This window comes from Ovis aries, chromosome 2 (genome assembly GCF_016772045.2).
Source record: "Ovis aries strain OAR_USU_Benz2616 breed Rambouillet chromosome 2, ARS-UI_Ramb_v3.0, whole genome shotgun sequence".
NCBI lineage: Eukaryota > Metazoa > Chordata > Mammalia > Artiodactyla > Bovidae > Ovis > Ovis aries.
In genome coordinates, this window is record NC_056055.1 from 52,784,412 (window position 1) to 52,811,574 (window position 27,163).

Sequence of the window (27,163 nt, forward strand, 5' to 3'; positions counted from 1 at the left end):
ATAAATAAGGATTTCTCAGCAATGATTAAAAAAAAAAAGAGAGAGAGGACCCTTAGAAAGAAATCAGGAATTATGTGAAGAAAGGGAAAATATAATTATTTATGACCTTCTAGCCCTAATCACCCCCCAAGAAAGCTGGATGCAGAAAAAGTTCCCTGGCTTCACTGAGCAGAGACAATGAAAGGGAAGGGGAGCTGGAGGAAGTGCACGCCCAGGAACCCTTCTTCAAGGAGAAGGGGGCAAAGGTGGTGCTCTAGGAGCATGGAGGAGCAAGGTCAGAGAGGAGAAGGAAGGGGAAAGGTAAGCGAGAGGGACTTCAGGGGCTCTCGGGGACAGAGATTAAAGGAGGGATTTTTGTTTTCATTGTTGCTTTTGAAATATAGGAGATGAGATATAACCTTCCTCTTCTATCTCTTCTAAGAAACGTCCAGTAAAACTGACATTACTCATCAGGGCTTTGGGATTGGGTTTGTGTTTCTTTTCCAGTTGTGACCACATGTAAGACTGGCCTCCAGACAGATAAAGAGCTCAGTTACACATGTTTTACTGTGTCTGAGGTGACCATAAGATTCCTGGAGCAGCCGAAAGACAGCCAGTCGTGTGACAGTGCACCAACTTGTGGAGTTTGGAACTACACTAACACAAGAGTCACATCTGGCCATTTAAATTTAAATTAACTAAAATTTAAAATTCCAGTCCTCAGTCACACTAGTCACATTTCAAGTGCTCAACAGGCACATGTGGCTTTGGCTACTGATTAGGCAGGACAGGTAGAGAACACTTCCAGCATAATAGAAAAGTTCTATTGAACTGTGCGAGAGTAAAGGAAAAATCGTAAATAGCTAACAAAAAACAAACTCTTTCAAATCTTTAAAGAGCTGCTGCATTGAAAAACAAGTCAATTTCCCCATACTGTTTCAAAGAGCAGAATTGTGGGAATGGATGAGATGCTAGCAAGGCAGACTTCGGCTGAACAACCCGAGAGTAACTTAAAGCTTGCTGACCACAGAATGGCCACTTCCACTACAGATGGCAGTAATCCGTTCCATTCAGTAGAGACAGTCAAGCAGAGACCTCCTTGGTCATATTTCAGAGATAATAAAGAAGCAGATGCCTTCTCAGTACCTAGTTTTGAGTCTATAACTTCAAGAAAAGAGCAATTCACAACTGAGATAAAAATGAAAGTCATAAATGGAATTTCAAAGGTTACTATTATCACAAGTAGACTGTGGGGCAAGGTTGAAAAATTAAACCATCTAAATAGATAAGAAACTCAGAATTAATAGTGTTTAGCTGGGGGTTAATTATTAGTGGTGGAGGGTATCATTTACACAGCAATTCGTAAGCAGAAAAAGTTAAAAAGAAAAATTTGGTAATAGTTCCAATGGTACAGCGACAACACAGGGCAATTTCAATACAGGTTATCAATGGAAACCTGCCTATGGTTGAAATTGGTACTACAACCAAAGAATCTCTATGAGTTGTCTGAGTACAGCAACTATTTATTCTTCAGACTCTGGCCCCTTCATCCCATCCTCTCGCCATTCACCACAGCCTTACAAGTCATGTCTCTCAACTCTTGAAACTCAGTCGCCTTCAAACTGTCCCTTCCTCTCCAGAAGAATGATTCCTCTCCTCATCTTAATATAGAATGGCAAAGGATATTGTCTCTTAACCTTCTATCCTAGCTATGAATCTACCCATGCTCACCTTCCACTCCCAAATGTATTTGGCTTGCTCATAATGTAAAATATACTGAATAGACATATTCATAGTCATATACTGACTTATGGTTCTATCGTCTGTGTACTTTGGTATGTGCATGTATATGAGAACATTCATGCACACACACATGATAACACCTGTTACTGGTAAGAATTTAGGAATCTGGCACAGGCTAATGAAATGCACTATACACTGCCTAGCACAACACCAAGCTTAAGTGGTCACTCAAGGGACTTTCCAATAATAGCCCAGTAATGCTTCTGGATGCAAAATGAGGGAAGATGAGACTGAAGTAGAAGTGAATTTGAAAACTTCTTTTGTCTTGTAGGAAATACAATGGGCGAAAAAAAGAATCTTGTTCTATATCTACTGGAAGAATGTTTAGTCACAAGGAGAAGGTTGAACCTATGCTAAAAGTAAGCATAATAGAGTGTACAGAATTCAGAGTAAGAAAAAGGTGATAGAAGAGGAAAGAAGACAGAAGTGGATCATGTAAATAAGGCCTAACCCTTTAAAAATCCCAGGTTTTACCAAAGAGAAAGGAAGAAAAAGATTTTCAATATGAGAGAGTTTAGAGTTTAAGATGGAAAAGAGCCAGAAAGGGCTGTAGGCTTAAAAAAAAAAAAAAAATCCATGAAGAAGCAGTGGTGTATGTTGGCAAAGAGAAGTGCAGAGTTGAGAGGAGGGAGAGAATTTATGGTAGAGGAAGTTGGTGTGAAGTTTTCCTCTAAAGATGCCCAGCAGAGCAAAGAAGGAATGAAGGTAAAAGCCACTGGGAATAAGGTAGGGCTGGGGTTGAAACAGCACGGGGGAGAGGAACAGAGCCCAAAGCAGGAAAGTATTTTCTTTAAAAAAAATTAACCGACCCAGATTTCCTCGTTTGGGGCCAAAAGTAACTGGAATTTAAGGATCTTTAAAATAAATTACAACGATCCTAATCCTTGCAATTGCCTTTGACCCAGGATAAAATAAATTTAAAAGATCATGATAGAATTAGTGTAAGTTTCTGACACTGTAGAGTTGATTTTAGAAGAGAAATCAGACTAACAAATTGCTATGTTTATATAAGTATTATTGATAACACAACTTTAGCTGTATCTCTTTTTATCAGCCACAAGGTAAATATAGAAACTTTATCGTTACACACATGTCCACAAAAGATAATAAGTAACCTAACATATATGGTAAAGTTGTTACTTGTCTTTCTATACTGAATGCCAATGAAATGTTTTAATAGATTTAGGATATATAGTTGCAGGTTAAAGGGCTGCACAGACAAAAGTTAGAGTTAAAAATAAAGACCATAAGATGAGGAACAGGAAAAGTTCTATGCCACTGACACAGAACTGAGGCATTAACAACACAAGAATTTCCAGTGACAGGAACGAGGCATGAAAGCAAGATACAGGATGCCAAGACACAAGACTCGATGCCATGTAACCAACCTTAGAGTTTTAAATCAAATACTGAATCAGATTCTTCAACTTTTCTATTTTAAAAAAATTCAAATAACTTAAGCTGTTTGACAAAATGCAATTTTAAATGACTATAAAAATTAGAGGATCAATGCTTAGCCCTTTGGCAAAGACCAAAGATGGTAGCAGTGCTAGACACAGATAACCTTGCCTCTAAGCTCCTCATTATTACTTAAGAGACCATCGATTCTACCTAAGAGGCCAATCCGAACTCCTTATCTCCGTGCCTTAATCAAGGTCTTTAACGACTGCGTCACAATGGGACCCTTGGAGCCCTAACTCCCGCTCCTCTCTAACCTGCTTCTCACTCTCGGGGTGCACCGGCACCTGGGGGGTGGCCATTTTCCCTTCCCACCTGGGGGTGGCGGGGTGGGGGGGTGGTCTTCCATCTAATGCTCTGGCGGCCCAAGCCTGTCCAGCCAACAGCGATCTCGCTCCACAGCCCCACACTCCTCGCTGCCCTTCCCGGCCTCTCCTCTTCGACCTTCGCAATTGCCCCTGGGCCCCTCTCCCTCGGTTTGAGTTCTCCCGAGGGTTCGGGAGCTGTCGGGGGGCTGTCGGTGGGCGTCTGTTAGATGTTCAAGCCCTGGGCGAAACCCAGACCCCGACCCCTCGGGGGCCCTCCCCCCAACTCTTTCTCGGCGCTTCCACGACCCTCCCCGGGCTCCTCACTCCCGGCCGCTCTTTGGGGCTCTGGCCCCCAAATCTCCCCACGGCCGCTGCCAGTCCCTCCTGTCCTGTCCGGCTGGGGCGTCGGAATGCGCTCACTTCCTCCCGGCGCGCACCTGCCTGCCGCGGTTGGAGCGCCGCCCGGCCGGGCCTCCGGCGGATGTTTTTCTGTCCTCGCGTAGGCAGCGCGAGCCAGCCGTCCCTCCCGGCCCGAAAGCCAACCGCCGCGCCCCCCACTACTGGCATCCCCGACAGCCATGCCCCCGGCACGCGCGCCCGCGCGCGCGCACACACACACACACCAGCAAGGGTGGCCCTGGTCCTGAGAAGCTCCACAGGTGCACACATGAGCCGGCACAGCAGCAGGCTTGCAAGCAACCGGTTCAAGCACCACCACCCCGCCACACACCTACCCCGCAACTTCTTGGAGAGGGCTCCTGTCTCCGCCCCAGACTTCCTGCAGAAGCAGCCCCCTACTCCTGCCCCTGTGTGCCTACCTCCTCTTCACTACAGGCGGGAACTCGCAGCCCTGTCCCATGACCTCACACACACCAATCCCCTCTGCCTACAGCATGACCACCACTCCCTTCAAGCTCTCTAGCTCTCTCGCTAGTGTCTGGCCCCCACGGGGCTGGCGGCAGGCTGCAGGAGCAGAAGGAAGTCTATGGTCCAAGCACCAAGAGTGTCAGCTGCTGTCCCCACAAAGGCGGCAGCAGAGCTACTGGCCACTGACACGATTTCTGGGCCCTTGTGTTGGTCAAGCCTTTGAATCCACCTGCTCCAGCCCAGAGAATTCCAAGGCCATGCCCCCCACATGCCAGCCTACATCAGGGCACCCCGCTCCTGTTTTTTTTTTTTTTTCCTCTTGTTGCTCCTCTGAGATGGAAAGCATATCAGACCTGACTAGGGTGAAGGTGCGCTACAGTCCTCATCTCCGGCCATGTAAGCTGTCTTCTTGGAAAAGGATAGGGAGTTCGGAGGACTGATGAAGCTGTTTCTGAATGGTGACAAGGTGAGAGGGAGGGCAGTCCTCTAGAAGTCAGCCAGTAGTAGTTGAATTGGAACCACTGGGTTACAGGGAGCGGGAGTCTAGAGGTAAATGGAATTGGAGACTTAGAAGGAAAATAGAATAAGTGCCAAAGTGCTGACCCTGTGGGTAGGAGAGTGATAGCTGGAACAGGGGTCTTCGGAGTGTGAAATAGCGAAAGTAATCCGGTGTGGCTGTGGCAATTAATACCAAAGGCCGGCATTAGACACATGAGAAAGGAGAACTTGAGAGTTCACAGGAGGATGGGAAGAAATAGTTCAGAAACCTTATGAGGAAAAGCAGGAGTCCCAAAGTTAGCTGGAAGGATGGAAAAAGGATATGTCTTCCCAGGAAGAAGTGAGGGGTCTTGACCTAGCAAAAGGAGGCTTATCAGCAACTCTGTTCTCAAAGTGGACATTTAGAGTTTCAAGGACACAAGGACCAAAACCATCCTGGAGGTAATTTTTGCAGGAACTGGTCGGATGAAAGGAGCATACATGTACAAGTGAAAGAAGTCTATAGCAGCCCCAACAGAAGCCGTGGGCCATGCACACAGGGCTCCTCCGCATCATTCAAAGAATGGAACATCTAACACCGACCACAGGAGTTTACTCTTTCTGGAGGGCTATGTGCCAGGCACAGCACTAGGAGCATGACATGCATTATCTCATGGAATCCTCTTGATGATCCTATGAGCTGGTATCACTATCCCAGTTTACAGACAAGGGAACAGGTTTAGAGAGGTGAACTAACTTGCTCAATATCACATAGCTTTTTAGTAGAATTAGGATCTAAATCCAGAGTCTGACTCTTAATCACCAATCTTCAGGTTCTCCAGAACCTACAGGAAATCCAAAAGAGGATGTCAGAGGATACGTTCCTAAATCCTCATTCCGTAACATACAGGAGGAAAGAAGGGCCTCTCTTTGTGAAAACTGGAATGACCCATACGGTAAGGGCACTTAAGAGATGTTCCTCTTTGAAAAGAACCATTCCCAGATATGGCAAGATCTTTTATTTGCTGTGTGTTTGGGGTGATGAACAATGGATAGTCTTATCTCTGGGATGCCTGTAAAAAAAAGGAGACACCTGCCCCCAGCCCCCCACCCCTAACCTCTGAGGGCCAGCCATGTCTCTAGGACACTGCAAGGAGACCCTGCCCTAGGGTCTGAGAGAAACATTCTCCACACCAGGTGCCTGTTTGCTCTCCTGGAGCCTCTGGCCGTCGCACCCTACTGCATCTCCTTGGTTTGGCTGGGGCACAGGATTAGCCATCCCCAGGAAATGCCTCCCTCCGGTCCAGGCAGGGATCCCAGCGTACACACCCCTGGAGAGTGTGTGTGTGTGTGTGTGTGTGTGTGTGTGTGTGTGTGTATTACGGGGCGGGGGGAGATGGTGGAATGCTTCCTTCTCTCCAGGCCAGGGAGAGTCCTGGGGACCACCTGGGGGCCCTCACCCCACCCCCTCCTTGCTGGGGAAGTGCCCAGTCCAGGGCCCCTTCCCCGGCCACCCTCCTCCCCCTGGCTGTGCGGGGGCATGAATCAGCTCTCACAGCTTATTAAAGCTAGACCTCTTGTTTTCATGCCCTCACCTCAGGAAACAGAGTTACGGCTTTTCCAGCTCCACTCAGCAGGGGGCCAGGGTCCTCACTTTATAAACATCCCCAAGCCTGTGAGAACAGAGGGCACGGAGATGGTGTAAGACAGGCGCCCAGGGGAGAGAGACCGAAGCTAAGGCTCAAGGAGAGGAACAGAGAAGAGCCAAGGAGACGAGGCCAGAGCAGCCTGAACGGAAGCCAAGAAGGGTCCGAAAGAGCTGCGCTGCCGGAATGGCCCCAAGGACACTCTGGGCGGGACAGGCTACGGGAACTCGGGGAGGCTGGGGGGTCATCTACTTGGTAGCATCTCTGCTCCTCCAGCACCCAGGAGTCCACAGCAAGTGCTACTTCCAAGCTCAAGGTAAAGCTGCGTGAGGCCTAAGGAAGGATGGGTGCAGAGGGCACTGGGAGGAAGGGCTCAGAGATGGTCCCGTGGCAGCAAACGCAGACTCCCTGGAGCGGGGACATAGGAGAGACCACACGCAGGGGCAGCGTGCCCTTACTGCTCTGCTCTGGCTCTAATGTTTCCTGTTCTTCCCCAGCCCCCTGCCACTATGAGGGGAAGTATTTCACCCTGGGCGAGTCTTGGCTGCGCAAGGACTGCTTCCACTGCACCTGTCTGCATCCGGTCGGTGTGGGCTGCTGTGATACGTGAGTGACCAAAGGTGGCCAGAGAGAATGGCTCCGATGTGAGGGACTGAGCTGGCCAGGGTGTGACTAGATTGCTCTGACGTGAGAATGAACGGAGTAGCAGTAAGAGGCTGGCTGAACCTGACGATACCAACAAGAAGGTGTGAGAGGCTTCAGGTTACAGAGTGAGGGGAGTTAGGTGGATCTGGAGGGAAAATATTCCTGCTCTGAAATGAAAAAAATCCATATATGGCAGGCAAGAGAAATACTGCAGGGCCGGGGGCACTGAGGAGACATGGGAGGAGCGCCGGGGAGGGGATTCGGGTCAGGGATAGAGGTGGACCTTCACTGTCCTGACCCTTCCCCTGTCCTTCGGTTCCCCAGGTCCCAGCATCCTATCGACTTCCCTGCGGGCTGTGAGGTACGCCAGGAGGCAGGAACATGCCAGTTCTCCCTCGTGCAAAAATCTGACCCTCGGCTGCCCTGCAAAGGGGGAGGGCCCGACCCAGAGTGGGGCTCAGCTAACACCCCTGTGCCTGCGGCGCCTGCTCCCCACTCCAGCTAAACACAACTGACTGCCCTTCTGCTGACCGCCCACTGCTGCTGCCACTTCCAGGGAAACCACTAGCAGCTGCCGATTTATTCTCAATAAATAAGTTAACGCTCAGCCGAAAGCCTGCCTCTCATTATCTGTGCCACTGGACCCCAGGTGAAAACAATGGGCCCTACTAGAGCCCAGGGGCTGAGTTCTCAGGATCCTGAAGAAGGCTGTGCCACGTGGGGCAGTTTCAGATGGTTATAGTGCTGGTGCTGGGGCCGGGGGCCGCATAGGAGGCCAGGGTAGGGCTTGTAGGCAGCACCTTGATGGGCAGGTCCCAGCTGAAGGTGTCCACAGGCACTTGCTCAGGCCCCGTCCAGGTGGCGGGCTCGGGCTGTTCCATGGGAGGTAGGAGCACCAAACCGGGTTCTCGGGAGGTGACAAACTCAAAATGCAAACGCCACTTCAAGGATACTGTGGGGGGGGGGGGGGGGGGGGGGGAGAGATAAAGGCAGAAGCATTAGAGGCCAGGAGTAAAAGCCAAAGACAGGATGTGGTTAGCAAATTAGAAAACAAAAACGAAACCCTGTATTCAGGAAGAGCAGGGAAGTCATGGGGCAGGGAGCCAGGATTGAGGATTTCGCTCAAGAAATCTAATGTGTTGTCACTGGAAACGTGACAATAAGGACAAGAGCATCAAGCACCTAAGAACCCAAGTGTGGGACAGTTAGGACTTGGTAGCTTGAAGCAAATGCTCTGTGGAATCAGAGATAAGTGTACCACAGGGTCCCAGTGGGCAGATGGGGAGAGGAGATTTGCCCAGCTGTTAAGAATTTAGGGGTGCGTGCACCTAAGAAACAGGTTGAAGTTCTGAGGAAGTGTTAAGGGTCAGAGGTTGGATGTGGAAACTTCTGGGCGTGTGTTAGGAACCAGGATCCATTATACTGTACCAAAGCACAGCATTTTACCCTGGGCTCCCCTCGCCCCCAACAAGGTCAGGGTCTCACCAATGGCTGTGCAGAAGCCTGGGGTGGAGCTGAGAGGGATGGGGAGAGAGAAGCTGGTTCTGGTCGTGTGTAGGCAGGACTCCTGGTGCCGGGCATGAGTGATGTGGGACACCGAGGGGGCACCTCCTGCCCCGCGGCGCCGCTGGTACTCAGGCTGCACACGCTCCTCCGTCTGTAAGCTCACTGAGAACTGCGATCAAGAAGACAAGGGTGTGCAGGCAGGCACAGGGACGCACTGACTCTGGACAGGAGGGCAGCCCAACCTCACGCTGTTTTACCAGAGGGCCCTGGGTGACGCCCACTTCTCCATGCCACCTGTCTTTCTGCAGGCCCTCTCCTTCCACCCTAACCCTTCAGGCCCAGTTCCCCCAAAGTTCCTGCTCCTCTCTCACCTGCAAACAAGCTACAGTTCCTTCTCCTAAGTTTAAGGTCCCCACCACATCCTCGCCAAGTCTGTATACAGATTTGAAGATGCCAAATGTCCCAACTTTTCCTCGGCCATCACTGATGTTGTACAGATCTAGGGAGAGACGGACACAGTAAACCTGGGGTCCATACTGGGGAGTCCAAAAGGTGGGCCTGCCTTTATGATCATGAACTATCTGTGGGTCCTCAGAAGAATCTGGCAGTTAGGAGAGTCTGGCTCCGAGACAGGAGTCCTACAGGGGAGGAAGGGGTGGGGCAAATCTGGAAGGACCCTCACGGAGGCTTCGGCAGGATGTGGCAGCCATGAGGCGCTCCCCAGCCAGCTCGGTGAGCCACGAATCCTTCTTCCCACCTTCATCCTCCTCTAGGAATGGGCTGGATGGGGCTACAGCCTCATCCTGGGGAAACCGGACATCTTGAAGGCCTAGAGAGAGTGTAGAGAGGTGGTGGGAGAGAAGAGCGGTGGTTAGGGTTTTAGATGCCAACCGTCAGGGTTGAAGGTACAGGGCGCCACAACTGAGGGGTAGGCATCTCACCTGTGCTCCAGGACATTCTCTCCCCAACTCCCTCACACCATGACTAAGATCAGGAAGCTTCCCTCCAGCCCCTTTCACAAACTCTCTAAAGAGCATTACTGCTTTGGTGAGGCTCTTCCCCAGCCCCTCCCTCCAGGAACCCTTGCTTACCAGTGAGCACAAGAACCCTCAGAGGGACCCTCAGTAAAGTGATGGGTGAGTTGACACGCTGGCAGCCAATGGTCAGTTTGTAGACATACTTGACTGACTGACCCCGAAATGAGGGTGGTCCCTCTACAGGCAGCACTTCGCTGTAGGAGTCTGGTTGGGAAGCAGTAGTCAGGGCAGCCAGAAGTAGCCGGAGAGGTCCTCCCTCCAGGAGCCGCAGAAGGCAATCCAGGGGCCCAGGGGCAGTCACTCACATGATTTGGACTCTCCAGGGTCTAGCCTCAGGTCACAGAAGAGGATTTTTGGTGGAGTGGAAAGGATACACTGACCCCTCTCACCTAAAAAATAGAAGACTGCAACTTAATAACCTCATTGTCTAGCGCTGGAGAAGGCTAGCGAGCAAGTGGGGACAGTAAGCACTGCCAACACGGGGCAAGCCATTCCTCTTTCCTCAAGGTGAGACAGGAACAGCTTTACGCCCCCTAGAGCAATAATTACACTCCACCACAACCCCAATAGGACAGAGACTGTAATGACCCACCAGAACAATTTGACAACTTCACCCTTGGGTAACAATGATTCCATCCCCCTCTGAAGGCAAAAGCCCCATCTCTAACCTCGGTGTGGAAGAAAGACAGTCTGGCTCTCAGGCTGGACCTCCGGCTGACTGGAGTCGGGGGGAGGAAGTGCCACTCGACTCTCACTGGCGTGGAACTGGCAGTGGATTTGGGCACTGGCCCAGGCCAGAGCCTCACTATGGGAGGAGGAAAAGAGGGCATCAGAGGAGCTCCTGACCTCACAAATGCTCTCCCAAACTCCCTACCACACTGAGAAGACCAACACAGAGAGGTGGCTGTCGTCCGGGATCAGAGAATCCAGAACCCCAAAGAGAAACCATTATACACAGAGAAGTATACCATAGGTAGCAGGGGGAGGAGAGAAGAAAGGCGAGCTGAGGGCTATGTCACCCACATCTTCTGTTAACTAGCCCTTCCCTACAATGAGAGCACAATGAACAAGGTGATGGTGATGTAGCCACAGGACAGCCTGAGCTCTGGCTCAGCTCTACAGATAGCAGGCTTCCTCCCAGAAGGCCTGTCTTCTTCAGTACCAGTGTCCCCACCTGGATGCAGAAGTGGCCGTGGGGGGCAGGGGATTGGTGACTGTAACCACACACTCCAGGGCCTCCCCTGCCAGAAAGACAGGACCTCTGCTCAGCTCTGCTACCACTTCAATCATGGCAGCTCCGGGATCGGATCTAGAAGGAAACAAGGGGTATCAGAGGTCAGTACCACGGCAGGGAAGGGTGTCTCGGGCGAGCCTGGGGGTGAGGACCGAGGAAACGGGCGTTCAGTACCACGGTGTCAGAGGGAAGCGCCCAGGTTTGGAGTGCGGGAAGGCGGAAGGCAGGTACGGCGGCAGCTGACCGGGCACTGCAGAGGGAGACGGAGCCGCTTAGGGTCCCAGCCCCCCGCCCCTATCGGCTCCAGGTCATCCCCTCTCTTCCCCGCCGGGACCCCTAGGCCACCCCCGACCCCTTCCCTGGAGGTTCCACCTCCCAGCCCGGGGCCCCGGCCGCCCGGCACCTCGCAACCAAGCCCGGATACCCCTCAGATCGAAACAGGGGACCAGACTGAAACAGGGTACTCGGTGCCTCGAAGGCCTCGGCCGCCCGCCCCTCCGGGCCCGGGCCAAGTGCGTGGCTGCGGCCGCGGCAGAGGCGGGACTTCCCTCCGAGTCCCTTCCGGCCGGAAGCGCCGGGCCGGCTAGGCCGGAAGGGGCTGGGGTGGGCCGGCCGCCCTGGGTCACCTTCCCACGGGCTGGTACCCGGGCGCGGGCGCCGCCCCGGACACCGGCCGGCGGGACCCGGCGCCCACCGCGGGGGGGCCTGGTGCCGCGCCCCGGGGACGGGGCCTGGGCTGCGGCGAACTCCTAGGCCGGTCCCGGGGGCGGTGCCTGGAGGGCCGGCCCCGGGGGCTCCTCCCCTCTCCGCGGGCCCAGTCGCCCTTTGGCCGGGCCAGCTAATCACCGCGGCCCAATGACGTCGAGACCCGATCCTTCCCGCCCAGGTCCCAGAGAGACAACCGAGGGTGAGACCGTGGCGGCTTTATTGCTGTCGCCGCCGCCGCAGCAGCAACAGCTACCTGGTTGCACAGAGACACCGGCTCGCCTCAGCTTTCCCCAGTGGCCCGCTTTCCGAGACAACACCTAAAAACCATCCACGTCCACATCTGGGCTTGGCTGGCCAGATACTTGGTACCAGAAAGCTCGGGAACTGAAACCACCGAGGTCCTGGAGACCCAGGATCCAGGGAATATGGGAACCGGAGTCCCAGCCTCGGAGCAGACCAGCTGTGCCAAAGGCGATCCACAGGCTTCTTGCCCTGAAAATGGCACGGAGGCTGTGCAGGTTACAGACTGTCCAATCCCTGAGGACAGTCAACCCCAGCATGAACAGGGTTACAGCAGTGCGGAGGACTCTGGGCAGCTGATGGCTTCCTACGAGGGGAAAGCTAAGGGCTACCAGGTGCCTCCCTTTGGCTGGCGCATCTGCCTGGCTCACGAGTTTGCAGAGAAGAGGAAACCCTTTAATGCCAATGACATCTCGCTGAGCAACCTGATAAAGCACTTGGGCATGGGCTTGAGGTGAGTCGATCCCATTGCCTAGAGGACCTTGTGCCTCACTTTGTTCCAGCAGAGGCAGGAAAGGGTAAGAAAGCAGGAGGGTGCCTTGTCCTGGTCAGGTGGCCCCTATCTATACCCAACATCATCTAAGCCCATAGTTTTGGAGGGTGAGACTAAGTCAGGTCTCTTTGCAACCCACTTCCTTCCAGTAACTTGTCTGTTTAGCAAGAAAGGGCATTTGAGCCTTGTAGTAAGCCTTACACATCTAGGCTCCCTCTCAGGTGCTCTCTCTTCTCTGAAGACTGCCCTTTGGGATTAGTTATACTTTGTGACAAGGTAGAAAAGATACTCTGGCTGTTTCGGTATTGATACAATGTTGTCTTCTTGGAGGGGAGGGTTCTCAACTCCAGATCCCCCTAAGCAACTGGAGTATTCACTGAACCTCACTCACTTAGGCACAGCATTTTATAGTCCCAACACCCTTTGGCTTCTTTCCTCAAACTCTGGCTCCAGGGAGTGGTTGAGAACTTGCCTGCTCTCAACCCTAAGGAGAGGGCGATGAAAGGTAATATTCACTCTATTCTGGAATAGATGGCCCCTGATATAAAAAGCAAAGAAGACCTTTGACCAGAATGGCCCTGCCTTAGGTGTTCCTAGAGATTAGTTATAATCTTCCAGAGCATTTCCTGGTCCCCTGCCCCAGCAAAGGGTTGCAGACAGGCTGAGAGCTTATCCTGGGCTATAGGACTCCTCCGGATCCTCACTGAGTGTTGGGACCAAGACCCAGTAACAGAGACAGGTGCCTGTGAGGACAGAAAGCATCACCCTGAGGTCATCCTGAGTCAGTTGCCACAGTAAACACAGAACTGTGGAGGGAGGCTTCAAGTATGGGAAACCTAGCTTTGACAGCCTCTTAAGTAGAGGTTCCTTCTCTTCTGCGGTCAGTGCTGTGGGGTTGGGGTGGAGAGCCCGTGGACCTAACCCAAGCCCTCGGCAGTGGGGAGGGCCTGTTGCTGCCTGGGTGTCTGACTCCTTTGACAGTTCCTCTGGGTGGCCTGTACTAGAGCACAGTAATTCCTCCAGGCTGCTTCTGAAACTGACTTGGCTAGTTTAGACCCTAAAAGGCTTTGGGTCAAAACAGGATCTGGGGCCAGGGTACTGAGAGAAGCACCTTGGGGTGCATGTGGTGGGAACACTGAGGTCAAGAACCTGCCCATGGGCATCTTAGCCCCTCCATCCCTAAGTATAAGCTGAATCACAGATGCCTGAAGCTGTCCTCACCCCCTGGACTCAGATCCCCATCCTAGGACAGGGTGGGGATCACTGACACAGGGGTTTTGAGATGAGATGAGGTCCTGCACTGAGGAGAATGCAGGGGTGAGACAAGAATTCTGAATGATTAAGTTGAGGTTGAAATCATGGAAAAGGACAAATAGATCAGGAATAGCCAGCTGTTCAATGGTGTGAGAGAAACATAGGCCCTAAGAGGGAGCTGAATTGGGGGTACACTGATCAGGAGCCCCAGTAAGACAGAGTTCTCTTGGCCTCAGAATGGTAAGAACTCAATTTTGGTTGCTATCCCTTTCAGCCCGAATCCATTCATTCAGTAAATATGTACTGAGTGCTTGTTCTGTGCTAGACACACCTTTGTTCTGCTATCTTCACATCTTGCATTTCTCCCTCACCACCCTAATCGGAGCTGTGCCCTCCCTCCATTTGGCAATCCTTTCTGGCCACCAGTTTCAAAGTCCAGTTTCCTCTAAACTGGCAAAGAAGAGCTGCCTTCCCACTGTTCGTCTTCCCTCCGTCTCCCCTCACTCCCAGAATGTACCCTCCTGTTCTTTAATCATATTTCTCCTTCACTTGCTCCTGTCCTTGTTTATTTCTCTTATGTTCCACTGTTTGTACATATGTTCTTTGTAAACCCAGCAAATATTTGTTGACTGCAGACCAGGTGCCCTGTGCTTGAAGCTGTGGGTAATAAGCAATAAGTCTTTGTCGCTGTCCCTTTCCCCAGGGAACTGAAAAGTATGTCAGACTCACGTGAGAAACAGTAAAGTAACAGGACAGTGTCTGATTGGGAGCTGAGATAGTGTACATACAAGTAATGATGATATGTGACATGGATATTCCACTTTGTAGCTTTCCTATCTATTGTGTCATTTGTGACCTTAGAAGGGCACAAATGTGCCAATAGAAGGTTATCTATTGTGCCCTTCCAACCATCCCTTGAGGTAGGAAGGGCAAGAGTATCCCCATAGATTCAGCAGGGTTACTTACCCCATTACATAGCTATAAGCAGTGTGCTTGAACAATGGGGATAAATGAACGAACTGCCGAGGGAGGAGAGTGGAATTGGGAGAGAGTCCAGCAGGAAGGGGTTGCTTAGTGAGGACCCACTCTGAATGGAAACTGTAGAAGTATTAGGCTGGGGCTTTCCTGGTGGCTCAGATGGTAAAGGATCTGCCTGCAATGCCTGGGTAGGAAGATACCTTGGAGAAGGAAATGGCAACCCACTCCACTATTCTTGCCTGGAGAATCCCATCGACAGAGTGCCTGAAGAGCTACAGTCCGTGGGGTCACAAAGAGTCAGACACAACTGAGCGACTAACACACACACACACAGACACACACACACACAGCTGAGACAGAGGTCAAATCCTTGAATCCCAAACAGACACACAGACACACACACACACAGAAATACACAGACATACACACACACACACACACACACGCAGACACAGACACACATACACACAGACACAGACACACACACAGACACACACACACGGCTGAGACAGAGGTCAAAGCCTTGAATCCCAAACAGAATCATTTGCCTATTGGATACAGAGCTGTGATAAGACCAGGATATATTGGAGTTTTTAGAAGGCTTTTCTGGGATATAATAAGAGAACAAATTAGAAAGCTTACAGTTTAAATGTTGAACTTAAAAAAAGAGACAGAAAAAGGAAAAAAAAAGAAAAAGACCTAAAAGAAGATGGCCCAAAATGTATATGGGTGGGATTTTTTTCACCTTCCACTTAGTGCATTCTCCAGATTTTCAACCTTTCATAATCAGAAGAAAAATCATTTTAAAAAAGAAGGAAGCTATTGCAGCAGCCTATGCCTGTTTATGGGGTGGGGATGATTATAAGTCAGGAAACTAACTGGCCCTTTCAGCACCTCAGACAGAAGCTCCTGGAATAAATTAAACCAGTGGTGGAGTCAGAGGTGAGGAAAGATCAGAGAGCTCCTTCTAAGGACAGTAGAGAGGAGAAACAAAGATAGTCCCATGCCATGACCAGGGGTGACTGGGAAGATGAGAAGACCTTGAACTACAGAAAAGTCGAGAGAAGAAGTTTGGAAGTGAAGGCAATGGGTCCTTGGAATAGTTAAACATGGGAAGTCACGGCTGGGTGTCCAAAGAGAGAGGTGACTGCAGGCCCTTGCCCTGACCCACAGCACCCCTTGCTCCTCAGGTACTTGCAGTGGTGGTACCGGAAGACCCAGGTGGAAAAGAAGAAACCTTTCATCGACCTCATCAACTCTGTGCCCCTGAGACAGATCTACGGTGAGCCTCACTCCAGCCCTGCTCAGTCAGAGAGGGCAGCATCCAGGCCCACGTGGAGCTAGGCAAAGAAGCCTTCAGCTTCTTTAAATTGCACTGACCCATTCCCTAGGGTTTCCCCCCACCCCAGCTTTATTGAGATATAACTAACATAGAACACTGTATAAGTTTAAAGTGCACAATGTGTGAATTTGATATTCTCCCCCAACCCCCCATCCCAGGTTTAGGGGAACACATCTCTGTAGTCTAGAAAGTGATAAATGGGCTCTTTTTCATCTCCCATGCCCCTCTGACATCCTAATTCTTTCTCTAGGTTGTCCCTTGGGTGGCATTGGGGGAGGCACTATCACCAGAGGCTGGAGAGGCCAGTTCTGTCGTTGGCAGCTTAATCCTGGAATGTACCAGCACCAGACAGTCATCGCTAACCAAGTAAGAGCCAGGAGGTAGAGCAGAGGTCCCGGGCAATACTTCCCAGGCAAGAAGGGTCTCTTGGCTAGTGTAGGATGTGGCGATTAGAGATGTACATGATTCCATCTAGTATTTTCAGGATGTTTTCTGTGTGCCAAGCCCTGTGCTGGGTGTACTATAGGAATGAGACACTCAGAGTTCCTGTTCCTTGAAAGAAAAAAGGTACCCCTATGCCCTTTATTTCTCTAGTAAATGCCTCCTACCTGCCTTGCTGCTCCAGCTCCACTGGTTGAGCCTGTCCCCAGCCACAGAGAGTCAGACAATTCCGGGATCACTTAACCTGCTTGAAAGATCAGAAGGGAAAACAAACCGAAAGTCTGCAAATGCACAGGAAAACATGCATGCACAGAGCACCCACTGCTTGCCCTGATTTGCCAGCCATCAGCCACTTCGTCACTGCTAGGCCTTTGATTGCCAGAGGCATGTGGACTACCTTTCATCATCACTCTCTAGTGCCCTCCCACGTTGAGTTGTCCACCAAGTTCCTATTTCCTGTCTGAGGGAGGCCTCCAGCTCATCTTCAAAGGAAAAATGACTAGCAGACCTTGAATTCTATTAATGACACTGCCTTTCCTAGTTCAGGTTCACCAGCCCTGTCCAAGGCCCCAGCCTTCCTCTCTGGCTCATCCCTGAGGTATCCTGAGGCAAATGCCTTCCAGAATCATGACTTTTTTTGTATAGTATTTAATATGTAAAGATACTTCTATAAGGGAAGTACCATTATTATGCCCGTTTTACACATGAGGCAACTAAGTACCATGCCCAAGGTCACATGGTTGGTAAATGGAAGCACTGGGATTCAGAACCAGTTTTCTCTGTGGTTATAAGCCTGTAATGTTAACCATTACCTACTATTCCAACAACATAAAAAAAAATTATTTGATGTATACATTAAAGATATTAGGCGTACTTTGAACTGAGGGAGGAGATATTAACCCCTCACAGCCCGTACCCTCCAGAGCAGTCAGGGAGTCAGAACATAAACGCATTATCACATGCTGGACTGGAAGGGTAGGGGGACACACAGGAGAATGGCTCACTGCTTGAGGGGAGAGATGGCATTTGATCTAGGCCCTGAAGCATGAGGGGTTTTACCAAAAGGAGAATAAACACATGCCAAAGCATGGAGAAGGAAATGTATTGTGCTCAAGGAACAGTATTTGATACGACCAGAATATAAGGGCTTGAACAAGTAATGAATCTGATGGGCAGGGAGAGGCCACCTCAAGAATGAAACTTTGAAAGCCAGGTAAGTGAGTTTAGATTTTAGCCTGAGGGCCACGGAAGTCATTGAAATATTATAAACACAGACTAACATATCTTGAGTTCTCTGTAAGAAAGATCAGTCTGAAATCCAGATGGGGTGGGGCAGAGATGGTACGGGGCTGTCTTAGGGCAGTTAAGACCAGAGCAGTGAGAAGGGAGAGCAAGCAGGGAGAAAGAGAAGGCATGATTTGCAGTGATTCATTGAGTGTAGGCGGAAGGCCTGGGAGAGATGGAGTTAAGCTGTGGGGCGCGGGTCACCACTGCAGGGTCTGCAGGGGAGAAGCTACTCTGAGGAGAAGGGGTCTCATTTGAGATACCTGTTACCCCATTCCAGCCCACGTGCCTTCTTGGTTTAGTTCACAGTGTGTTTGCGCCGGAGAGGACAGACGGTGTACCAGCAAGTCCTGTCGGTGGAGCGCCCAAGTGTCCTGCGCAGCTGGAACTGGGGTCTGTGTGGGTACTTTGCATTCTACCACGCCCTCTATCCCAGAGCCTGGACTGTCTATCAGCTTCCTGGCCAGAACGTCACCCTCACCTGCCGCCAGATCACACCCATCTTGCCCCATGACTACCAGGTGAGGCTCCCTCTTGGTTTCCTCTGTGCTCTCCCTTCCCCAGGATCTCTCTCTCCTGGAAGTGTCATGACCTGTGCAAGACAGGGGGTGGGGCGTGAACTTCACGCTGGTTTCCTAGGACCACCACCCGATTGGTCTTCTGTCTCCTAGTAGACAGCTTGCCAGGCAATGTGGGGAGATGCAAGTGGAAGACACTGTATTAGCGGGTATCTGAGTCAGCTCCTTGGTGCCAAGGACTGATCCTGGGAAGTAGGGCCAAAGGGCTACACAGGGACCCTCTGAGTCTGACCTTCTGCTCCCAGGACAGCAGCCTGCCTGTAGGAGTCTTTGTATGGGATGTGGAAAATGAAGGGGATGAAGCCCTGGAAGTGTCCATCATGTTCTCCATGCGGAATGGACTTGGTGGTGAAGACGACGCCCCTGGGGGGTTGTGGAATGAGCCCTTCTGTCTGGAGCGTGATGGAGAGACGGTTCAGGGGCTGCTGCTGCATCATCCAACCCCCCCAAACCCCTACACCATGGCTGTGGCTGCACGACTCTCGGTATGGGGGTGCCTGCCCTATAGCACTGCCCTGAAGCCCTGCTGTCAGCCTGACCCGAGCCCAATCCCATACCACTGTGGTCTCTTCACTTCCTCAGCTCCTGAGTCCTACCCTAACCATAGCCCTCGAGCTGGTGGAACTTGGAGGTGGGAAGATGTAGAGGGGAGTTAGTCAGGAGCCACGCACCTATGGAGTTTCTCCTCACAAAGTCTTTGACCCCTTAACAGGCAGACACAACGGTAACCCACCTTACAGCCTTTGACCCTGACAGCGCTGGGCAGCAGGTGTGGCAGGATCTACTTCTGGATGGACAGCTGGACTCCCTCGCTGGTGATGGGGGGTCTCACGGGGAGGTGGAGGGAAGAGAGAATGTCCCTGTCTTCAGAGCAGGGCTGGGAGGCCTGGTACCAACAGGCCTTCTTCCTATGTCAGGGATCTCTGTGGCCAAAGTGGGTACTCACTCATTTTGTGCTTCTCTCAGGAAAAAGTCTCCCTTCGCAGAAAGGAGTGGGCATCGCTGGGGCTGTGTGTGTTTCGGGCAAGCTGCCACCGCGAGGCCGGCAGCGCTTAGAGTTCTCACTGGCTTGGGACATGCCCAGAATCATGTTTGGAGCAAAGGGCCGGGTCTACTACAGGTGACGGGAACAGGAGTGTGCACAGATCATGGTGCTGGGGCTCTGAGTAGAGCCCATGTTCTCATGCCTCCCCTTCTGCCCACCTAGGCGGTACACGAGGTTCTTTGGCCCAGATGGTGATGCAGCACCCGCCCTCAGCCACTATGCCCTCAGCCACTATGCTGACTGGGAAGAGAAGATCTCGGCTTGGCAGAACCCGGTGTTGGAGGACAGGTGCCAGTGGAGCCCGTTTCTTGCCTTTCTCCCAGACCCTCACACTTTCACTAAGACTCTCTGATTCACTCTCCACCACCAAAGTCAACAGAGGTTGTCTGGGATTCACTTGGGACCCCTACTTCACTGAACCCCAGAATCCTTCCTTTCCTGAAGTGCCACCTCATAAGACCATTACCTCCTCCTGCCTCCCCAGATCCTTGCCTGCCTGGTACAAATCTGCACTGTTCAATGAACTCTACTTCCTGGCTGACGGGGGCACAGTATGGCTGGAAGTTCCTGAAGACTCCCTGCCAGAGGCGCTGGTGGGCAGCATGGGTCAGCTCCGCCCCCTCCTGCAGGAGTATGGCCGGTTTGCCTACCTTGAAGGTACGAGCTGCCAAGGGGCGTGGTTTGTGTCCATGAGGCCAGTTAGTGCCCTGCTCCATGGCAGGAGGATGGGTTTTGCCTATCCCAGGGTACTGGCTAGAACATGAAGTGTGATGGTGCCCTACACCCCAGTTCTAGAGGTGTGGCTAGGTAGGGCAGTATGAAGAAGCAACAGGAATCCTGGCAACGTGTTATCTCCTTCATTTCTCCAGGCCAGGAATACCGCATGTACAACACATACGATGTCCACTTTTATGCTTCCTTTGCCCTCGTCATGCTCTGGCCCAAACTTGAGCTTAGCCTGCAGTATGACATGGGTGAGAGTCCCTTTTGTGCCCCTTCTGCTTCTCAGTTCCCCACAGCCCTGAACCTTGGTGGTCCCTGACTTCTCTTCCACTGACATATGTGGATCCTGCTCACCAGTTCCCCTCGAGTCACACACACAGTTCTGTGTGCGACCCCAAGCCTACCCACTCCCTGCCCCGCACCCCCCCTTGTGTATCTGCTCCCCCAGCTCTGGCCACTCTCAGGGAGGACCTGACACAGCGGCGGTTCCTGATGAGTGGGGTAACAGCGCCTGTGAAGAGGAGGAACGTCATCCCCCATGATGTTGGGGACCCAGGTACAAGTCCCTCCAGCACAAGGGCGCGTCGCTCCCTCCGTTTCTGCACCCTCCACCTGAGCCCACAGTGCAGATGACCACATTTCCTCCCCTCCCCAGATGACGAGCCATGGCTCCGGGTCAATGCGTACGAGATCCACGACACTGGAGACTGGAAGGACCTGAACCTGAAGTTTGTGCTGCAGGTCTATCGGGACTATTACCTGACGGGTGACCAGTGTTTCTTGAGGGACATGTGGCCTGTGTGTCTGGTAAGGGACACGTGTGCAGTGGTCTGTGTACCAGGGGCATGTTTCTGGGTGTCTGGGGAAAGCCCAGCTGGCTACTGTTGTCTTTTCTTAGTATCTTGGTCTTCAGTATCTTGATCCCTCTCTAGGCCGTGATGGAGTCTGAAATGAAGTTTGACAAGGACCATGATGGACTCATCGAGAATGGAGGCTATGCAGACCAAACCTATGATGGATGGGTCACCACAGGCCCCAGGTTGGGGGGTAGGGATTTCCAGGGCCTAAGGTGGGGAACTGGGCATCAAGGGATTGTGGGCTCAGTGTGCCTATTATATTGTATAAGAGTGGCTGGAGCTGCCAGGCTGATTCCCCCAACCTCTGTCCCTCATCAGTGCTTACTGCGGAGGACTGTGGCTGGCGGCCGTGGCTGTGATGGTCCAGATGGCTGCTCTGTGTGGGGCACAGGAGGCCCAGAATAAGTTTTCTTCCATCCTTAGCCGGGGCCAGGAAGCCTATGATCGGCTGCTGTGGAATGGTGAGTTGGGGGATCCTAAAGAATCTCAAGGCAGCTCTGGGAGGCAGGAGACTTACTTTGTCCTCCCTCTCCAGGCCGCTACTACAACTACGACTGCAGCTCTCAGCCTCAGTCCTATAGCATCATGTCTGACCAGTGTGCTGGCCAGTGGTTCCTAAGGGCCAGTGGCCTAGGAGAAGGAGACAGTGAGGTGAGAGACTAGGAGGAGAAATCCTAGAGAAAACTAAGGGTTTTTCCTGGGAGTGGGAAGCAAGTATAAAAGACCGTGTTTCTTCCCTGTCCCTCTAGGTGTTTCCTACCCAACAGGTGGTCCGTGCTCTCCAAACAATCTTTGAGTTCAATGTCCAGGCCTTTGCAGGAGGGGCCATGGGGGCCGTGAATGGCATGCAGCCCCGTGGTGTTCCTGACACATCCAGCGTCCAGTCTGATGAAGTCTGGGTGGGCGTGGTCTATGGGCTGGCAGCCACCATGATCCAGGAGGTAATTCACTCCCTTCCCCGGCTCTCTGTCATCTGTACCTTGGCTATCAGACTCCTAATAAGCTAATTCAATGCCATCTTATCCATCCAGAGAGCCTCCCCCCTTCCTTGGCATGCATTCTATTGCCTGTCTTCAGGCTTCTGCCTGTGAGCCAAATTTATCTCCCCCACTAGCCAGGAACTCCCTGAGGGCAGAGACCCTATTATCTCCATCTGTCCAGCTGAAATAGCTATTCAAGGGTTGCCAAGTAATGACTTCCCTCTCTCCCCTACAGGGCCTGACTTGGGAGGGCTTCCGGACAGCTGAAGGCTGCTATCGTACTGTGTGGGAGCGCCTGGGCCTGGCCTTCCAGACCCCTGAGGCGTACTGCCAGCGGCGGGTGTTCCGCTCACTGGCCTACATGCGGCCACTGAGCATCTGGGCCATGCAGCTGGCCCTGCAGCAGCAGCAGCAACATATAAAGGCCTCTGGGCCAATATCCAAACGGGGCACAGGACTATGCACCAGGCCCAAACATGGACCAAAGGAAGCCATGGCAAACCCGAGCCTAGAGTGAGTCGTGTGAACCGGGGAAGGAGGCGCTCACAGCCCAGCCTTTAGCCTGACCTTTCCTCTGCCACCACCCCACCCCCGGTCTCCTGCAACCCTGAGCCACCAGGACAATCATGCCCTCCCTTCTACCTACCCACCGTGCCAGTAAAGAGGGGTTGAGGGTGAACCATGTATCAGAATCACTTATTTATTTCTTTCTTCACCCCATCCCCTCACTGCATGACGTGTTCAGGGAGGTCATCTGATTCTCCTAGGCCCTTTCATGGGGTGACAGACATATACAGGTTCAAATAAAAGACCCAGAAAACCAGTGAGTGTGGTGTGTTTGAGTCCTCAGGCTTCCTGACAGGGCACAGGACCTGAGGCTAGCCCTCTCCCATTCCCTTTCCTCCACACACAGACTAGGGGGCACCAGACACTGACAGAGGGCCCCCACATCCTCACATCTAGCCTGAGTATCTGCCCTGCAAGATAACAGATGTGGGCCTGGGAGTAGGGAGCCATCCTTCCTCTCTTGTGAGATTTGCATGCAGGGGAGAAATGGACTCTGGGCAGGAGCACTCTGAGAAACTATCAGGCAGTGGCAATTGCAGGGGAGGCTCTGCTCTAGGAGCCTGGGGCATGCGATGGAAGAGGCAGCAAGAGTTGCTAGCAGCCTGGAGCTCATGGTCCAAGCTGTCCTTTGGTACCTCTGACTGCAGGGCAGGTGGCTCCAGCTGTGGGGGGTCCTCGCTGGGGAGGGCACGAAGCTGACGGGACAACACTGAGGAGACAAAGCCTATTCAGGGGCAGGCTGGGGCTCTCCCCTAGCCCCTCCTTAGTGGTATCCTCAAGGTGCTCTCACCTCTGTGCTCAGCCGGCAGGCTCCCCCTTGTGTCCGAGGAGTACATAGCAGGTACGAGGAGGAGACAGAAGGAGAACAGTAGAACCTGGAGCACAGGAGAAAAGAGATGAAGAAGGGCTCTGCGTTGCACCCCTCTCCCTGCCACCTGAGAAAAGAATATCTCCTTCCATCACCATCCTCACCAAGACACAGGTGCTGCCGCTGCTGGCTTTGTTTGCTGTCTGAATCACCATGGCCTGGAGTCTCCTCAGCTGATCCAAAAGGGACCTAGAAGAGGGGACAGTGAGCACCCCCAGCCTGGCACCTTGCCATACAACAAAACCCTCCTGTTAAGGCCATCCCCTCCATGTGTGCACTGGATCCTCTCTTACTTTTTGCAAGTGATCCCTTCTGTGACCAAAATACCAGACCTCATGAACACAAACACACACGTCTCTGCCCTGACTTAAACTTCTTTTGCAAACCCCTTCAGTGGTTCTCCACTGCCTGATCAACTCTGTATACAATCCTCACCAGGGATTATATTCTCTATCTTCTGGCCCAACTCACATATTTTAGGGTTCCAGCCAGACTGGACTAGGCTGTGTCCTCTCTGCCTAGAATGCTCCCCACCCCCATCCCAGAATCATATCTTCTATCAAATGCCATCTGCCACATGAGGTCTTACTCCCTCTCTTCCTCCTTGATACTTATACTTGTGAATTTATTCCCCATTACTGTGAGCTTCATGGAATCAGAGACCCACTAAAGACCAAGCATCAGACATATGTGAGAGATGCCCGGTGACAAATCAAATATGGAGCAGGAGAAAGACTGAGACAGTAGTAAGCGGGAGGGATGAGCAAACCCTGATGTGAAAGAGCTGCTTACAGATTCTGTTCCTCCAGGAGCTGTACTTTGTTCTGTAGCTCCAGATTCTGGGCTGTGTATTTCAGGACCCTGGAGGAATAACAGGGATGTGGGGACATGGCCTGTATCCTCCCTTCAAAAACCTCACACTTCCAATTACCTGTTTCTCCCACCCCCGAGTCCAGCTCCCTTTCATACCTGCTTTCTAAACCCCCCACATACACCTTCTTCTTCCTACGGCTCTCTTGAGCAGACTTTTTGTTTCGAATCTTCCTCCGCACTCGTTTCAGGACTTGTTCCTCCATCTGGGAGAAGACAGGAAAAGGGATCCCATCAGAGGAACATTAGACCAAAGAGTTTGAAGGCAACCGAGTTCAATCTTCTCAAAGCAGAGATTCCTTCTACAATTTCCCTGACCAATAGGCACTCTGCTTCTGTCTGAATGCTTCTGTCCTCACAAGCCAAACCATTGTAACAATTTTGTTAGATAATTTTTTTTTAAAACCTTCCTTATGAGCCAACATCTGCCTTTGTTATTTCTACCTGTTGGACTTACCTAGCACCTAATCTCTGGGGCCATAATAGAACAAAGGTCTTCAGCTATTTTAAAGCACTTGGCATTTCTTCAGAGTTAAAAAAAAAAAAAAAAACTGGGCAAAAATTTTAACTCATCATCTTATCTCTTCTCAGGATGGACTGCATCTTCTTAATATCTGTCAAAGATAATAGGCTCAAAACTTAAGAAGCTTTTTGGCCAATGTAAAAGAAAACAAGATAGTTACTGCCCTTCTAGTGGCAACACTATTAGATAACTGGTATCTGATGATACAACTGGGCTTCCCCAGTGCCTCAGCAGTAAAGAATCTGCCTACAATGCAGGCGACTCAGGAAACACAGGTTCCATCCCTGGGTTGGGATGATCCCCTGGAGAAGGAAATTGCAACGTACTCCAGTATTCTTGTCTGGGAAATCCCATGGACAGAGGAGTTTGGGGGCCATAGTCCATGGAATTACAAAGAGTTGGACACGACTTAGCGACCAAACAACAACAACTAAATCTGATGATACAGCTTCTAAACCCCATTCTCTTCCTTAGTAGCCATATCACACTGTTGACTCAACTTGTACTTTTTTTTGGCCACACCTCGCACTTGTGGAATCTCAGTTCCCAGACCAGGGGATTGCACCCTGGTGCAGACCAGGATTGCACCCTGACCCTGAGCAGTGAAAGCACAGAGTCCTAACCACTGGATTGCCAGGGGATTGCCTCAACTTATATTTTTGAGAAATTAAAATTGTTAACCTTTCTGTTAACAGACATTGATTTCATCATAGTATCACAATACTGTGCATGTGAAACTGCCTCTCATTGCTTGAAACTCCAAATTTCACATTTACTCTTGTTATACTACTTAATTGTTATACTACTTGTTATACTACTCTAATACTTGATTTACTATTCAGCTACAAGTAAATTGCATGAAACCAGTGAAATATAAGTATCAGAGCCCCGCGCTTGTACAGTACTTTCCAAATCCCTTTACTAATATTACCCTGATAATTTTGAATTCTTAGTTAAAAAGAACACCAAAATTTATAAAAGCACTACAAACCAGGATCTGTCCTTGCAAGCAGTATACTAACCACATGCCCCAGCTTCCTACTCAAAAATGTGCTAATCTCTCACCTCAATTCTTTTTCAAGTTACTGATACAAAATTAACAGAACTGGCCTACTTGGAACTCACAACCCCCGTCCCCGCGATGGGAGACTTACCTTAGTGAGTGGAAGCATCCCAGGCAAAGTAAGCCCCTCCTTCTCCAACAGCCTTTTCTCCTCCTCAGTCAGTATCAGCCTAGCAATCTCCTGCGGTTCCGGAGAGATGGGCAGCAGAGTTGCAAAGGGATTTCAGAAAGTAACGCGGAATACTGCCCCGACCCGCGCAATACGGAAATAACCCTCCTATAAGTCAAGTACCTGATCTGCCGGCTCCTCCACACACAGTGGAGTCATCTGAGTCCCCTCTTTTCCATAGCTCTCATTATCTGCAAAAGGGAAAATATGAGTAGTCAGGCCTCGGAGTCCTCTCCTTTCCCAAACTTCACTTATTTCAGGCTTACCTAGATCTATGGAGACATGCTCTTGTGAGAGAGAATAGGTGTGGTCATGCTGGACAAGACAGGAGTTAGAGCTGCTGAAAACGTTCAACGATGATGGGGGACTCGGCAGGCAGCTCAGGAAATCCTCCACGTCCCAATCGCTCAGAGACTGCACAGGGTTCAAATTGACAGGCTTTGACCATCACCACCCCCTGCCTCAGGGACACCCCTACCCCGCCCACAAACCCGCCTCACGCCTCCCCGACTCAGAGCCCCCCACTCGCCTCAGAAAGTGGCAGCTCCCAATCCGGCGGAGACGCCAAGGCCTCGTCGGGCGCCGCACCCAAACCACCGCTTTCCTCTAGCAGAAAGCCTAGCAGGTCACGGTCACCCGGGTCCAACGCCAGCTCCATATGAGACATTTATGGAAAAGATGCGCAGAAACACAGGAGTTCACCTCGCCACCCGGACCCTATCCCCAACCAGGCGTAACCGCGACGGACTGTCAGTCGGCCCCACCTATCGGCTCTTCAGCGGCGTTTTCCTCCTAGCTGCTGGCGAAGGCTCTGAAACCGGGACACGCCTTCCAGACTCCACTCCCCGCTAGACTTCCAACAGAACACAAGTGACGCACCTACCCGCGAGGCATGCCGGGAGTTGGAGTCCCCCACCCCACCCCGACGCGGAGGCTGCCGCTGTACGCGCCACGTCCAGGGCGCGATGCAAATAGAGGGGACGTGCCTTCCGCCTCCGCAGTCCCTGAGGGCGGGCATTCTGAGGAAGCGGCTCCGCCCCGGGCTAGAAAAAGGAAGGATTACAGCCTAAAAGGGAACTAGGGCGCAGTTCTGGCGCTTCCTCGGGACTGCACCGCACCCTCGCTTCCGGCTGGGGAGGGGCTGCCGGTCGTCAGCGGGC

At 51.7% G+C, this 27,163-nt stretch overlaps 4 protein-coding genes across 14 annotated transcripts; 2 read left to right on the forward strand and 2 right to left on the reverse strand.

The window, feature by feature from the left end:
- Positions 1 to 5,896: 5,896 nt before the first annotated feature.
- Positions 5,897 to 16,726, reverse strand: RGP1 (RGP1 homolog, RAB6A GEF complex partner 1). 11 transcript variants are annotated; one of them, XM_060409258.1, is made up of 11 exons: positions 16,644 to 16,718; positions 11,135 to 11,210; positions 10,901 to 11,035; positions 10,395 to 10,531; positions 10,032 to 10,115; positions 9,781 to 9,930; positions 9,372 to 9,518; positions 9,061 to 9,188; positions 8,669 to 8,858; positions 7,984 to 8,135; positions 5,897 to 6,565 (listed from the first exon to the last, which is right to left on the reverse strand). In XM_060409258.1, exons 3-11 carry the CDS (start codon positions 11,014 to 11,016, stop codon positions 6,548 to 6,550), a joined length of 1,122 nt encoding a protein of 373 aa, XP_060265241.1. In that variant the 5' UTR covers positions 11,017 to 11,035; positions 11,135 to 11,210; positions 16,644 to 16,718; the 3' UTR covers positions 5,897 to 6,547. The 11 variants fall into 11 exon arrangements, with proteins under 11 accessions (XP_060265241.1, XP_027820240.1, XP_027820239.1 ...); XM_027964439.3 differs by lacking the exon at positions 16,644 to 16,718 and adding an exon at positions 11,364 to 11,505; XM_027964438.3 differs by lacking the exon at positions 16,644 to 16,718 and adding an exon at positions 11,364 to 11,505 and having other exon boundaries at positions 5,897 to 7,264.
- MSMP (microseminoprotein, prostate associated) lies at positions 6,725 to 8,157 on the forward strand. Its single transcript, XM_004004269.6, has 3 exons — positions 6,725 to 6,854; positions 7,036 to 7,144; positions 7,508 to 8,157. Exons 1-3 carry the CDS (start codon positions 6,725 to 6,727, stop codon positions 7,686 to 7,688), a joined length of 420 nt encoding a protein of 139 aa, XP_004004318.1. The 3' UTR covers positions 7,689 to 8,157.
- On the forward strand, positions 11,571 to 22,766 carry GBA2 (glucosylceramidase beta 2). The gene is made up of 17 exons (XM_004004271.6): positions 11,571 to 12,422; positions 15,884 to 15,975; positions 16,286 to 16,401; positions 18,063 to 18,281; positions 18,584 to 18,823; positions 19,051 to 19,153; positions 19,305 to 19,458; positions 19,546 to 19,671; positions 19,868 to 20,040; positions 20,253 to 20,357; positions 20,555 to 20,662; positions 20,762 to 20,913; positions 21,039 to 21,145; positions 21,282 to 21,424; positions 21,499 to 21,614; positions 21,713 to 21,904; positions 22,179 to 22,766. The coding sequence occupies exons 1-17, from the start codon at positions 12,094 to 12,096 to the stop codon at positions 22,458 to 22,460; spliced, it is 2,757 nt and encodes a 918-aa protein (XP_004004320.1). The 5' UTR covers positions 11,571 to 12,093; the 3' UTR covers positions 22,461 to 22,766.
- Positions 22,628 to 26,816, reverse strand: CREB3 (cAMP responsive element binding protein 3). The gene is made up of 9 exons (XM_004004272.4): positions 26,533 to 26,816; positions 26,270 to 26,417; positions 26,127 to 26,194; positions 25,926 to 26,015; positions 24,348 to 24,454; positions 24,171 to 24,239; positions 23,483 to 23,567; positions 23,301 to 23,385; positions 22,628 to 23,219 (listed from the first exon to the last, which is right to left on the reverse strand). Exons 1-9 carry the CDS (start codon positions 26,668 to 26,670, stop codon positions 22,903 to 22,905), a joined length of 1,107 nt encoding a protein of 368 aa, XP_004004321.1. The 5' UTR covers positions 26,671 to 26,816; the 3' UTR covers positions 22,628 to 22,902.
- Positions 26,817 to 27,163: the final 347 nt, after the last annotated feature.

Coding starts and splice junctions, on each gene's coding strand:
- MSMP (XM_004004269.6), top strand. CDS start 6,725: ATGGCCCCAAGGACACTCTGGGCGGGACAGGCTACGGGAACTCGGGGA. Junction 6,855..7,035: donor GTGCTACTTCCAAGCTCAAG/GTAAAGCTGCGT, acceptor GTTCTTCCCCAG/CCCCCTGCCACTATGAGGGG. Junction 7,145..7,507: donor GGTGTGGGCTGCTGTGATAC/GTGAGTGACCAA, acceptor TCGGTTCCCCAG/GTCCCAGCATCCTATCGACT.
- RGP1 (XM_027964437.3), bottom strand. CDS start 11,016: ATGATTGAAGTGGTAGCAGAGCTGAGCAGAGGTCCTGTCTTTCTGGCA. Junction 10,116..10,394: donor TGTCTTTCTTCCACACCGAG/GTTAGAGATGGG, acceptor TCTATTTTTTAG/GTGAGAGGGGTCAGTGTATC. Junction 9,189..9,371: donor CACATCCTGCCGAAGCCTCC/GTGAGGGTCCTT, acceptor GTCTCTCCCTAG/ATCTGTACAACATCAGTGAT.
- GBA2 (XM_004004271.6), top strand. CDS start 12,094: ATGGGAACCGGAGTCCCAGCCTCGGAGCAGACCAGCTGTGCCAAAGGC. Junction 21,615..21,712: donor TAGGAGAAGGAGACAGTGAG/GTGAGAGACTAG, acceptor CTGTCCCTCTAG/GTGTTTCCTACCCAACAGGT. Junction 21,905..22,178: donor CAGCCACCATGATCCAGGAG/GTAATTCACTCC, acceptor TCTCCCCTACAG/GGCCTGACTTGGGAGGGCTT.
- CREB3 (XM_004004272.4), bottom strand. CDS start 26,670: ATGTCTCATATGGAGCTGGCGTTGGACCCGGGTGACCGTGACCTGCTA. Junction 26,195..26,269: donor GCATGTCTCCATAGATCTAG/GTAAGCCTGAAA, acceptor TCCCTTTTGCAG/ATAATGAGAGCTATGGAAAA. Junction 24,240..24,347: donor GTGGGGGGTTTAGAAAGCAG/GTATGAAAGGGA, acceptor TTATTCCTCCAG/GGTCCTGAAATACACAGCCC.